At 42.2% G+C, this 14,084-nt stretch overlaps 2 protein-coding genes across 2 annotated transcripts in view; both read left to right on the top strand.

Annotated features, from left to right (window-relative positions):
• The window catches only part of gpr83 (G protein-coupled receptor 83), a gene marked incomplete at both ends in the record, with an annotated part of 44,841 nt that overhangs the window by 15,274 nt on the left and 15,483 nt on the right, over positions 1-14,084 (top strand). The gene's annotated exons all lie outside the window — the stretch shown is intronic.
• On the top strand, positions 10,165-12,582 carry LOC308395598 (zinc finger BED domain-containing protein 4-like). Its single transcript, XM_080880513.1, has 2 exons — positions 10,165-11,497; positions 11,636-12,582. The coding sequence occupies exons 1-2, from the start codon at positions 10,905-10,907 to the stop codon at positions 12,132-12,134; spliced, it is 1,092 nt and encodes a 363-aa protein (XP_080736639.1). The 5' UTR covers positions 10,165-10,904; the 3' UTR covers positions 12,135-12,582.

The following is a 14,084-nucleotide window of genomic DNA, read 5'->3' on the forward strand; positions in this document are numbered from 1 at the left end:
ATTCCCCAAGTGGTAACCACAGTCGATGGATTCGCATATTTGATTTGGAACAGACTTCCTGCTGAATGTCCTTCACAAAACCTTCAATTTTTTCTGGAATCAACATTAAGAGTACACTAGTTTGTGACCCCATGAGGCTCAGTTTGTGTCTCAGTCTTTATTTTTATATTTATTTTACTTGCTATAATAAATCAAAGAAGCAGACAATAAAGTTTATCTATGAAGGGCAATTAGTGTGTGTGTGTGTGTGTGTGTGTGTGTGTGTGTGTGTGTGTGGTATTTCTATTTTTTCAAACTGTAATGTTTATTGAACTTTCTAAATAAAAAAAGTAATTTTACATGTATGATTTTTATTTTGTATTGTCCTTGCTATGTTTGGAATTTTGGTGCAATTTATTGAGGTTTTTCTGGGGAAAAAAAATCACACTGACGATATAGAGGTCTTGAAAGCTCACAAAAAGAAATGTATCAAATTTTATATACTTGGCAGGGCTATTGTGATACAAAGTGCTACTGCTATTTTTCCTGTCAGATTTTAGTGCCTTTCATTCCATGCATTGCTGCCAGCTCTTCCATAATCCCAAACTCTGTTATCCCAAGTGCAAAGACGAGTAACTGGACTGTGTCACAGCCCAGGATAAAAAGAGTAAAAAGTGTTATTTTTCACTCCACATTTCCCATAAAATCCTCAATCAAACTTGTTACGGTTCACCTGGAGAGGGGCACATTATCAAATGCTTCTTTTGTCTCACTGTGGCTTACGGTGGGTTTGTGGGAAATCACAAAGCTGGTCTCCACTCCTCCATTCCTGGATTTGTAAAGCTTGGTGAAAAGTCCTTGCTGCACTTGCAGCATTGCTAGCAAATGGTCAGATGTGCGTTTTCGCTCTGCATCAGTCAAATTCAAACTGTAATGCTTAAACACAGCACTCTACTCTTTACAAAGTAGGCACTCACTCTTCCTGACTTAAGTGGTTAAATACAGTGGGGCAAAAAAGTATTTAGTCAGCCACCGATTGTGCAAGTTCCCCCACTTAAAATGATGACAGAAGTCAGTAATTTGCACCAGAGGTACACTTCAACTATGAGAGACAGAATGTAAAAAAAATATCCATGAATCAACATGGTAGGATTTGTAAAGAATTTATTCGTAAATTAGGGTGGAAAATAAGTATTTGGTCACCTCAAACAAGGAAAATCTCTGGCTCTCAGAGACCTGTAACGTCTTCTGTAAGAAGCTTTTCTGTCCCCCACTCGTTACCTGTATGAATGGCACCTGTTTGAACTCATCATCTGTATAAAAGACACCTGTCCACAGCCTCAAACAGTCAGACGCCAAACTCCGCCATGGCCAAGACCAAAGAGCTTTCGAAGGACACCAGGAAAAGTATTGTAGACCTGCACCAGACTGGGAAGAGTGAATCTACAATAGGCAAGCAGCTTGGTGTGAAAAAATCAACTGTGGGAGCAATCATCAGAAAATGGAAGACATACAAGACCACTGATAATCTCCCTCGATCTGGGGCTCCACGCAAGATCTCATCCCGCGGGGTCAAAATGATCATGAGAACGGTGAGCAAAGATCCCAGAACCACACGGGGGGAGCTGGTGAATGACCTGCAGAGAGCTGGGACCAAAGTAACAAAGGTCACCATCAGTAACACACTACAACGGCAGGGAATCAAATCCCGCAGTGCCAGACGTGTTCCGCTGCTGAAGCCAGTGCATGTCCAGGCCCGTCTGAAGTTTGCCAGAGAGCACATGGATGATACAGCAGAGGATTGGGAGAATGTCATGTGGTCAGATGAAACCAAAGTAGAACTTTTTGGTATAAACTCAACTCGTCGTGTTTGGAGGAAGAAGAATACTGAGTTGCATCCCAAGAACACCATACCTACTGTGAAGCATGGGGGTGGAAACATCATGCTATGGGGCTGTTTTTCTGCCAAGGGGACAGGACGACTGATCCGTGTTAAGGACAGAATGAATGGGGCCATGTATCGTGAGATTTTGAGCCAGAACCTCCTTCCATCAGTGAGAACTTTGAAGATGAAACGAGGCTGGGTCTTCCAACATGACAATGATCCAAAACACACCGCCCGGGCAACAAAGGAGTGGCTCCGTAAGAAGCATTTGAAAGTCCTGGAGTGGCCTAGCCAGTCTCCAGACCTCAACCCCATAGAAAATCTGTGGCGGGAGTTGAAAGTCAGTGTTGCTCGGCGACAGCCCCAAAACATCACTGCTCTCGAGAAGATCTGCATGGAGGAATGGGCCAAAATACCAGCTACTGTGTGTGCAAACCTGGTAAAGACCTATAGTAAACGTTTGACCTCTGTTATTGCCAACAAAGGTTATGTTACAAAGTATTGAGTTGTATTTTTGTTATTGACCAAATACTTATTTTCCACCCTGATTTACGAATAAATTCTTTACAAATCCTACCATGTGGATTCATGGATTTTTTTTTTTTTTCACATTCTGTCTCTCACAGTTGAAGTGTACCTCTGGTGCAAATTACTGACCTCTGTCATCATTTTAGGTGGGGGAACTTGCACAATCGGTGGCTGACTAAATACTTTTTTGCCCCACTGTATATTACAATCCATATCTTGTTAAAAACTCTATATTTATTTTTTAAATCTGAGCTGAAATCTTTCAGGACCAGCAAACTCACATCTCTCATAAATGTCAGTTCCAACACATTTATAGTGAGGCTGAATTAATTTGCATGCATGTACATAAACTGTTTGATGATTTCCCACAAAAATTGCAAAAATAGTAATTCTCGGATGGGAAGTTTATCAAAGACTCTTAAGTGTATATTTATTTATATTTGAATTTTAATTTCCCATTGACCTCCACTCAATGGGACAACCAAATGGACAGATGTGATCCAAAGGCTTTACAATGCCCAGGTGAGTCAAATGTGTTTACTACCAGGTCAAATTTCAACAGCATTCTGTGCTCTCATTGGTGGATGTTTCAATCACTTGCCTGGAAGATGGAAAAGTTTATCTTGTGCCCTGCCCACATTGTGTCACTAGTAGTTCCTTTGCCCTTTGTGACTTAAAGTTTTTCAACTTTCTATGGTCTGGGAAGGCTCGCAGCATTGTTACATGTTGTGTTGTCGGTGTGATCATGCAATTCAGAGTTGATTTGAATTACAGATATGCACATTATTTTCTTTGTTGTTCCAAGTCACAAGTTTTTGATTGGGTTGGTATTTGACCCAACACAAGATTTTATCCAAACTTTTAATATCCCAAATGCTACTATGCATTCCAAGGCATAAATAAAGTAAAACATCCACGGCAAAATGACATATACTCAGGCAGCGCAGCAGCATTAATGAGAATCTCAGCTCCTCAGCAACTGACTGTGGTAGAAAGGCAAGGGGGAGTGGAGTGGAGATGCCATGAGCAGAAAAATCAATATTTTATTTAGTTTGATGCAGGTTGTTAAATCTCTGATATTCAGAACATATTTAAAAGAATGTATTTCAGAAGTAAAATGAAAGAAAAGTGAGGTGTTGCTGTGGAAGAGCATACATTGTTGATAGCTGCATTGGTGTTAAGAGGGGGTTTGTTTTGTTTGAATTTCAATAAGGCAGCGAATTTAGTCAATTTATTTAAAGAAAGCAAAACATGCCTCTTGTTTTAGAGGAATGTCTCAATGAAGACAAAACATCTAAATTGCCTGGTCAATTTTGCTCAGGTGGCACCTATATACATCTGCCCCACTTGTAGACTGTTGGATTAGTCATAAATAACACAGTAACGCAGTAGACATGCAGAGAGGAGCTTTTTGAAAATGTCAGGCTGCAGGGGAGTTCATATCTTTTCTTCTGAAGACTCACAATTTTCAATAATGCAGTTTCTCAAAGGTCCAGTTGCTTTGGCCACCTCTTGGTGCTTACCTGGGAAATCAGTCAAATAAATGACGTCATCTGACCTGCATTAGATAAACTGCTTTACATGGTGTGATTATTCAACAGTGACATGGACTGTTGAAAGTTAAAATTAAATGTGGCTTTCTCACCAGCAGCACGAGGACAGAAATACGTTTTTCTTAATGCAGGTTTTATTAGGATTAAAATTGACCAAAAACGATCTGCTGCAACATTCGGAGCCATCAGTGGGAGAAGAGGAGGAAAAGGGATGATGAGTGCGAAGTCTTTAAAATTAAACGAATATAGCATCGGGGTTGCTTATAAGCAATAAGAACTATCATACAGAAGACAGAACAAGCAAGGCCTTTTTTATAGTTCTTTTATCTGTAATTGTAGAAACTACCATTGTTCTTAGCCACCTACACATTACACCTACAGGAGCTGCTCAGTAGGTATCTGAATTTATAACAGACGCAAATAAAAACTGAAAAAAGTAAAGACGGGAAAGAAACACCTTTTAACCATCTCATGAGTGTTAAGGTTGCATAGTTTGTCCAGCAGAGAGCACTCTGCAACCTGTTGGCAACAGGTGTTTGGAACCAACAACCAGCTGATCCTAGAGGGCGGAGCGCAAATAAGCCATTCACAACTTGTTGTGGCATTACAACTAGATTATTTTTAAACTGCACCGTCATATCATTTTATTATGGATTCATAAATAACTGCACATGCCAAATATTAGAGAAAGCTGTTTATTATTTGTGTGTCCTAAAGAAAAAAAATCTACTGATATTCACACCTGATGTTCTGTGGTTCCTAAACGCTGATAACCGCACTTTTTGTTTGTGGAAACAAACATTGTTATTGTGGAATATCTAGGAGAGAAGAATATTCACAAAGTGACTAGTTGTTGTGGAGCGGTTAGCACAGCAAGAAGCTCCTTGGTTTAAATCCAGTCTGAAACCTTTCAGTGTGGAGTTTACACTGTGGGTTGGTACTTTAGCTTCCTGCCACAGTTCAGAGACACACATGGGTTTGGCTGACTATAGGTGTGAATGGCTGTCTGTCTTTCCTGCAAAAGATTGGTGACTCGTCCAGTATGTACATGTCTCTTGCCCAATGACTACTGGAATAGACTAAATATGGTCATATCACACTGATTTTGTGTATTATCAGCTCCACTGCTCTGTCAGTGCCTCAAAGTTAGTGCAATAACCATAATTTTACATATGTCAGGCTTGTGACAGCAGGAAACAACTGGGCTTAACTTTTCGAATTTTTCTGTCAGAAACGCAAACCCATGACACACAGCAAACACACAGTTCCTGCCATGTCCTCCTCTGTCGCGTTTAGCTATCACTCCTATTGGCGGTGCAAATACAAACAGGAAAAAAAGAAGTATGTAGCACCCCAGGCAAAGCTTATTAAGTGAAAACTGCAGAAAAAAGAGACTAAATCCAAGTGCTTTGTGCCAGAGGAACCAAGAGTCCGTACAGGATACAATCGAATTTGGTTTGCTTATTATTACAGCTTTTCTCCCTCGTCTTTTCAAACCCATATCTGAACAGAGGACAGAACATCAACCTCATCCAACAAAATAGTCTGCAGTTCTCATGCCAGGATTTTAGCCTGAGGCTCACCAGAGATTTTACTGCCCAGTTATTTTTTGTGGTGCGGTTTCATTAGTAGCATACATTTGATTTAAAAATGTAATATTTTTTCATCTTACAAAATATGAAAATATTAATTATAACTTAGAAGCAAAGTAAAACTTAGAAAAACTCTGTGAGCATGCAGATATGAACAGAAAGTTGGTGTCTGCTGAGAGACTGAAGTAAAAAGGTTTTCTTAGCTTAATCACTTGCGATGTCCCTCCACTACTCCTTTCACTGTTATGAAATACTCAAAGAAACTATGAGCTTCTTGTGGAAAAAAAAGGTCCTGGACAGACACCATACCCTGAACCCACTGCTCCACTCCTCCCCTGCAGCCGAGCCACCAACCACACCCCCACTTCCTGACTTAGGCTGCGGACCGATCCGGCCTAGCCTATTCTCCCCCTCCAGCGAGAGCGGAAATGACCACCTCTGCCCCTGGCCTATGGACCACTTTGAACTTAAAAGGCTGGTGAGCCAGATGCCACTGTGTGATCCAGGCATTAGCATCCTTTATGTAATGGAGCCATTGCAGTGGGGAGTGATCCAAACAGAGCTGGAAGGCCAGCACCGTAGAATAATGACGGACGCACCTGCTCGCTCCCCAAGTGGTACCCCAGATACTGTACCTCCCTCCGTCCCACTGCACACTTGTTTGGTTTGGCCGTGAGCCCCGCCTGCCTCAGGAACTCCAGGACGGCAGCCACCGCTTCATATGCTCCACCCAGGTGTCACTGTGGATGATAACGTCATCCAGGTAGGCAGCAGCATATGTAGCCTGTGGACACAGCACCCTGTCCATGAGGCGCTGGAAGGTGGCAGGACCTCTGAGCAAGGCAAACGGAAGTGTGTCGAACTGGTACAAACCATACAGAGTGGAGAAGGTCGTTTTTTCCTTGGACCGTTAGATAAGAGAATCTGCCTTGGTTAAATCCAGCGTTGTGAAAAAACGAGCAGTGCCTAACCGGTCCAGGAGCTCGTTGACCCGGGGCATGGGATAAGCATCAAACTGTGACACTTCGTTCACCTTGCAGTGTCAACACAGAACCATATAGGCCCATCTTTCTTCACCACAAGAACTATGGGGCTACACCAAACACTGTGTGTCTCTTCTATTACTCCTAGCTTTAGCATTTCAGCCAATTCCTTTTGCACAATTTGTCTTTTGTGCTCAGGTAACCTGTTGTGCCGTGAACGCACCGTCACACCAGGGTTTGCTTTTAAAAATGGTGCTCTATGTGATTTGTACAGAGAAGGCAAGGGGGAGAACACATTTGCAAACCGCTGTTGTAATGCAGAAACATCCACTCTCTGGGCCTGTACGAAATGATCATCACAATGGAGGGAGGCAGGAATGGTGGAATTTGGCACCTTCGGCCCCAAATCACACAGATATATCACCTCAACCTCCTTAAAACATAGAGAAAGCCTGAAACTGCTTCTCTAGAGAACCTGCTTAACCTGTTGGGCCGTGAGCATACCGTCCTTAACCAGGCTCACTGAAGAAGTAGTTTCAGGCTCACTACATACTTTAAGGAGGTTGAGGTGATATATATTTGTGTGACTCCTCCCTATCTCACCGTACGACTTCACAGTCAACGTCCCCCACTAGCTGTGTGACCACGAAGGGTCCTTGCCACTTGGCGAGCAACTTTGAGCTAGAAGGAGGGAGTAATACAAGCACTTTTTCTCCCGGTGAAATTTGTGAGTTTAGCCCCTCTATTGTACAGGTGCTGCTGACATTCCTGGGCCTGGAACAAATATTTTCTTGTGATAACCTTCCCAACGTGTGCAGCTTTGCTCTCAGGTCCAGGACTTATATTGAATCTCTTTCTTGAACTTACGAATCATGGATTTTAACGTCTTATTCAGCCGCTCCACCAGCCTGTCAGTCTCAGGGTAGTCCAAATAGATTTAATTCCCAGCAACTGTTTGTAACCCAGTGAGTTTACACGAGTCAGTAATGCACTACAACATGTTATTGTTAATTGGGATTTATCATTACTCTGTTAATCAGTGAGTTGAGCTAAAGTAAATCAATAGTAAAAGATAAATAATATAAATATAAGAATAAAACCCCAAAGAGTATATTTAACACCCCTACTGGTTAGGAAGGAACAAGCCCCGCCTTCCCCTGCTCTGTACCGTCACATGTGCTCAGACACAGAGAGAGACGGAGGTGCACGAGACCATCGCTGATTTTCAACGCCAAGCTTGTTGCTGGAAAATAACTATTAACTTGATAAATTGAGCAAATATCCATACCGGAGATCTGCATGGACCTTGAAGAAACGGACCTGATTTGTTGTGAACATTTTGGACTTTGAAACCATCGAGATCTGCACGGGAGCGGATGAAGTGGACAAGATCCTCTCTGAGAGTTGAACATTAGAAGTGTGCTGGCTAGGTCTTTTATGGGATCGTGAGACCTGGATTTCTTCCTGACGAGGAAGATGGCGAGCCTTTCCCTTTGAACCGAACCGCAGCCATTCCGAGTTGGCCCAGAAGGGCAGGTTGCTCTTCTCTCACAAACAATTGCAACAGTGCGGTAGGACGAAATTGCACCAATCACAGACTTTTGACCTATTGGATTTGACTTGACTGAACACTGACTATTAACTCCGGCAAGACTGACATATCTGAGCTCAGATAGGATTCTGATTGTTATTATTATTGCTGTCACTGTATTTTATTTTATGTTTTCATTCCTGTTTATGAAATGCTGTTAAATTGTTGCTAAATAGTTTAATACAATTCATAGCAACTTTACCTGTGGCTCCAGTCATTCTTCTCCACGCAACTCACTTTATCCGAATCTAGCTATTGGCCCATTCTCTCCATCTTACTTTAACTTCCCCTACCCTGTCCTGTACTTGGCTACATGTTGATTTCTTTTACTGTGTGAGACATGAACGGTGTGCCCTGGTAAGTCAGTATCTCTTTCGGGATGCCGACTCAGGAGATGGCCTGAAACAGTGTCTGCGCCACACTCTTTCCAGAACTGGTGTGCAGCGGCACCTCTTCAGGATATCATGTTGCATAATCCACCAGAAATAACACAAAGCAACCCTGCATGTCCCTGCCCACTGTAAACACACCCTGACACACTGTCCCATTAACCTACTGTACCTGGGCCATTCTGTTCCCAAAATTAAGAAGTGTATCAGGCGCAAACTAACCAGAGCCTTCACTCTATGCACCTAATTTCCAGTGGAACCAAGAGATATTTGTGGATGTCCCCATGCACGCATCAAACCTCTACCTACTCTGCCTACAGCAATGCCCCTGGATGAAGCAGGGTTTGGTGGACCAGGGTTTGCATACAGCTTGAATCCACCATAGCTTGACGTGCACCCCCTTGGCACCTTACCGGTATGCATAATGCGTGTCCTGGACTTTGCAAGGGTTTCGGAGGTCTAGTGACTTGGAACACCTTTCCCAGCTCCATTTACAGGCATTTTCAGCACAAGTGCTCTGGTCCTGGAACCAGGACTAATCGGTAGCCCGCTGGTGGCCACTCCACCAGGTGGTCATCTGCCAGTGTCAACACAACTTTGAGGCTTGCCAGCTTGTGACAACGGAACCATTCCACTGTCCTGACCGGGAGTCACTCAACAAACTGTTCAAGGACCACTGTGTTGAGCAGCCGAGTCTCCCCCAGCGTGGGGCCAGGCTGTAGTTACCTGGCTGTGGGGTCGTGCAGGTGGCTGTGAAGATCAGCCTCACCTGACACCACGCCCTGAACCTGCTACTCCACTCCTCCCATGCAGCCGGGCCACCAACCACACACTGCCACACACTTCTATGAAGAAGTTGATATATCCAACAACCTTGCAGCTTCTATACTGTAATCTTTACAGATGTGTCTGGAATTGCTTCAAACTTTCTTGACATTACCTTGCACGACTCAAAACAAGAAAAAGTACACACCTTGAACAGCTCCCAGAACAAAAAAACAAACAAACCAATCGTTATTTTACATATTGCAGCTTTAGTGTTGGATAATCATGATTTAGTACCTTGTACCTTAAGCTTACTGATGTACCATGGGAGGTTTTTTTTAATTCTAGTAACACATGTTTTAAGTTTCAAAGGAAAATTCACGCTTGCCTCAAAATTAGAGGCTGTGAGCCTTGTGTTGTACTTAAATAACTTCTCATTCATGTTGGTTTAAATAATTAGTGACCTTTTTAGCTTCATTGTGGTAGATACTTGAGAGCTTCTTCTCACTGTGTCTGCTCCAGTGCTGACTCAGGAAAGCTAACTATGCGCAGGTAACAATTTGATCTGGCCCCGTTGATCTGGGCTCTCTGATTCATAACTGTGTTTTCTGCCTCCCTTCTCTATTTTGAGTATTTTCCAGCGTTGGAGGAATAGTTCTTAGATTTTTAAGTCTACCTCTTTGCTGTTTCATAAGAAAATGTATGATAGTTAGGGATGCAGCGATACCGATGCACATTATATGGTATCGGGCCGATACCATAAAATGTGCGTGTACTCATACTCGCAAAAGTTAACTGATACCATGAATCGATACCAACTTACTTCATGAATCAGAGGGTGGCCTGTACTTTCTGTGGTAATTTTTTAGATTGGCCGCTAGGGGGACATGTCGCCAGGGGGTTAGGCGAGTGAGACTGGCGGCTCTTGTAGCTACGCTAAACAAAATGTCAGCAGTGTGGACTTACTTCAAAATTTGTGAAGATGACAGAAGCAAGGCCGAGTGCAAACTGTGTACCAGTAAGATGTCCAGGGGAGGGAAGGAGAGTACATCGTTCAATAAAAGCAATTTAATAAAACACCTGAGGACACATCATGCTCTGGAGTACACCGAGTTTGCTAAGGCTAACGCAAGACCAGAACAGCCCACTTCAACTCGGGTTTTGGAAAAGCGATGAAAAATGTCAAGAGAAAATCCACGAGCAGTTAAAATAACAGAGGCTCGGACTCATTTTATCGCTCTGGATGACCAGCCACTGTCGGTCGCAGAAAACGTAGGATTTCGCCGTCTTCTCAGCATACTCGAGCCGCGATATGAGATTCCCAGCCATCACGGACGTAATGCTGCCAAAACTTTTTGAAGAGGTAAAAAAACACGTGCATAACCTCTTGCAGGAGGTTTCAGCCTTAAGTTTCACTACCGACATTTGGACAAGCAGTGTGTCCCCGATGTCGCTCCTCAGTTTAACAGCGCAGTGGATTGATGAGAAGTTTGTTCGTCATCAAGTAACACTACATGCAAGGTCGTTCAGGGGCTCGCACACCAGCCAAAACATCGCAACTGCTTTCGATAGTATGCTTTAAACCTGGGACATACCAAAGACGTCCGTCCACATAGTGCTCCGGGACAACGCAAGAAATATGATAAAGGCCATGAGTTATGCTGAGCTGCCCAGCCTACCTTGTACTGCTCACACTCTCCAGCTGGTTGTTCATAAGGGCCTTCTGTCACAGAGTGTTGCTGATGCGGTGGCAGTTGGCCGCAAAATAGTTGGACATTTTAAACATTCTGCTCTGGCCAGCTCCCATCTGGAGGACATTCAATTACAGATCAACCAGCCCGCGAAGCGGCTCCAGCAAGACGTGCAGACCCGCTGGAACAGCACCTTTTATATGATACAGTCATTGATCGAGCAGAAACGGGCTCTGGGAATATTTGTGTCTGAATATGGACTCCCTGATATGCTCACGGCTCACCAGTGGACACTGCTGGAGAAGGTGATATCTGTTCTGGGTCCATTCGAGGAGTTAACTCGAAAAGTCAGCTCTGCAGATGCCATGGCTGCAGACGTCATTCCAGCCGTCACTGTGCTCCACAGATTTCTAACAAGGGAGACTGGCGAGGACCATGGGATCAAAGCAATGAAGGGAACCTTGGCTGCAGCTGTCAGGACACGGTTCACTGATGTGGAGGAAGACCCACTCTATAGCATCGCCGCGCTACTCGATCCCAGGTGAGTGTTGTGCCTGTGTGTGTGTGTGTGTGTAACTGTTTGACTGTATGTGAATATGACTGTGTATGTAACTGTTACTGCAAAAAAAAATGGTGAGCAAACCTATTGTCAGCTAACTTTTTTCTTTCTCTGTTTTAGATATAAAAATCGTTTTTTCTCCAGCACCACAACTGCTGCAAATGCCAAGGAGATGCTAAAACTTGAGCTGCTAAGGTTGCCTGGAGAGGAGGATCATGACCTGAATGAACCACCTTCAGGAAAAGCACGCAGTGACCAGCCCACAACTAGTCTGGACAGCATGTTTGATGAAATTGCAGATGAGCAGGCATTCGCATCGGTGGGCAGAGCTGCGGTAGGTTCTACTGTAGAGTTAGAGACATATCTTGGAGATGCCGCAATTTTACGAGAAGACAAACCTCTACAATACTGGATGGTTAATAAAGTGCGGTTACCAAACCTGGCTAAAGTGGCGGGCAGATACCTTTCAGCACCATGCACAAGTGTAGATAGTGAAAGGCTGTTCAGCTCAGTGTCACACATTGTGAATGAAAGCAGAAACAGGCTCACAGCTGATCATGCAGAGATGATTATTTTCATCAAAAATAACCTGCCTCTCACTTTCCCAAAAACAGTTTAGTTCGGAGGTCACACCATTGCTTGCTGACTGAAGTTTTTTTTGTTTGATGAAAATGTGGACACTCTGCAATAGGTGGTTCATTAATGTTATGTGAATCTGAAAGCTGTAGACAGTGCCACATAGTTCACTGTTATTTTGTTTGGATATAATATGGGCATTGTGCAATAACTTAACAAAAGTGTTTATTTTATTCTGAAACCTAAGTTTTATTTGTTTTATTCTGAACATAAGTGTTTATTTTTCAATCTGAAAGAGGGAAAGAGACCCAAGGAGTTCAGTTATTTTATTTTTTTAAATTAAAATGTGGATACTCTGCAATAGGTTCATTAATGTTATGTCCCTCTGAAAAATGGAGGCTGCAAAACACTTTAGTTATTTTGTTTGTTTGTTTACAATGTGGACACTGCGATAATTTAAGAGAAGTGTTTATTTTTCGCTTGAAATGTAATTTCTGTGGTCATTTTTATTAATATTTTTTATTGACAGAGAATAAAATAAAATCTGTCTTCCAATTCATTGCATTTTTCTGTGTGTGTGTGGTAGACGTATCATTTTATGTACTCGGTATCGGCAAGTACTCACATCCAAGGATCGGTATCGTATCGGTTTGAAGAAATTGGTATCGTTGCATCCCTAATGATAGTGCTCAAGCATTTGACATTTGTAACTAAAAATGTTTACACAGTTGACTCAAAATAGCTGCAAAAGGTCGAAATGAACAAACTGAACTGTAATTTCTGGGAATTTTAAGCACAGAGCGTTGTTAGTTTCTATAGCGCAGACTGAACCTTGAAAATTCTCCAGCAAATGCTGGTATTTTAAACAACAACCAATTAGTCAATTAGTCAAACTTACCTACTACAATATTTACTCGCAGCTCAGTCAAATTTAAATCAATAAATTTGATTTAAACTGTGGCTCATGGGTCAAAGCTGGCCCATACAGGACACCGTATAGCAGACTATTAAGTCCTTAACTTGGATTCCAGTGTGTTGCAGGACTTAACATAACAGATCCTAATTCACCACCAACTCTGTTATTGTTTTATTTCAGAAAATGCCAATTAACAAAAACATGTAAGAAAATGATCATGAACAAATATGAAAGCAAAAAAAACAAAACAAGAAAAAGCATAACAAAAAACCCCTAGGGGTCTCCAAGGCAAAACCAACAACAAGAACAACAACAAATGTTTCTAGAAACAAAAGGAAAGCTGTCAAAAGTGAAATATCAGAGAGACCCTGTTGAAGACTTCATTCATACAAACACAGAAGAATAAGGACCCAGCATTCAAAGGCTTGTCACGAGTCACTTTCAGGAAATGCATTTCAAGCTATATTGGACAAACCCCAGCCTAAAAAGCCCAGTGGTCAAATGACAAGGAACTTATCACAGTTCTGGGTCATTTTGATCCAGCATTTTGAGTTCTCATGTTTTGGTTTGATTTTTGGTTATTTTCTTGATCTATCGTCAGGCAATGATGATGATGATGATGATATTTAGTATGTTCCAGCTTATTCGGGTTTAGGTTTAGCTCTGCCCGTGTAAAGTCCGTGTTTCTTAGTCGGCGTCTTTGTGAATTATTTCTTGTTTTATTTTCAAATCAAATCAAATCACTTTTATTGTCACATCACATGTGCAGGTACATTGGTACAGCACATGTGAGTGAAATTCTTGTGTGCGAGCTTCACAAGCAACAGAGTTGTGCAAAATACAATAATGTAAACAAGCAAAATACAAGAATGGCTACATCTGAAACTAATAAATATATGTACAATATATAATAGTATATGCATTTCTGGATGTGTATACTAAATATTTTTCTGTGTGTGTGTGTGTGTGTGTACACATATTTTACAAATTAAATAGAGTAAACAATGAATAGAATATATAAATAAAATAAAATATACAGAGTGAGACACGTGCAAAACAGTGGTGTTACTGTACAGT

Source organism: Rhamphochromis sp. 'chilingali', assembly GCF_963969265.1.
Source record: "Rhamphochromis sp. 'chilingali' genome assembly, chromosome: 4".
In the NCBI taxonomy this organism is placed as follows: domain Eukaryota; kingdom Metazoa; phylum Chordata; class Actinopteri; order Cichliformes; family Cichlidae; genus Rhamphochromis; species Rhamphochromis sp. 'chilingali'.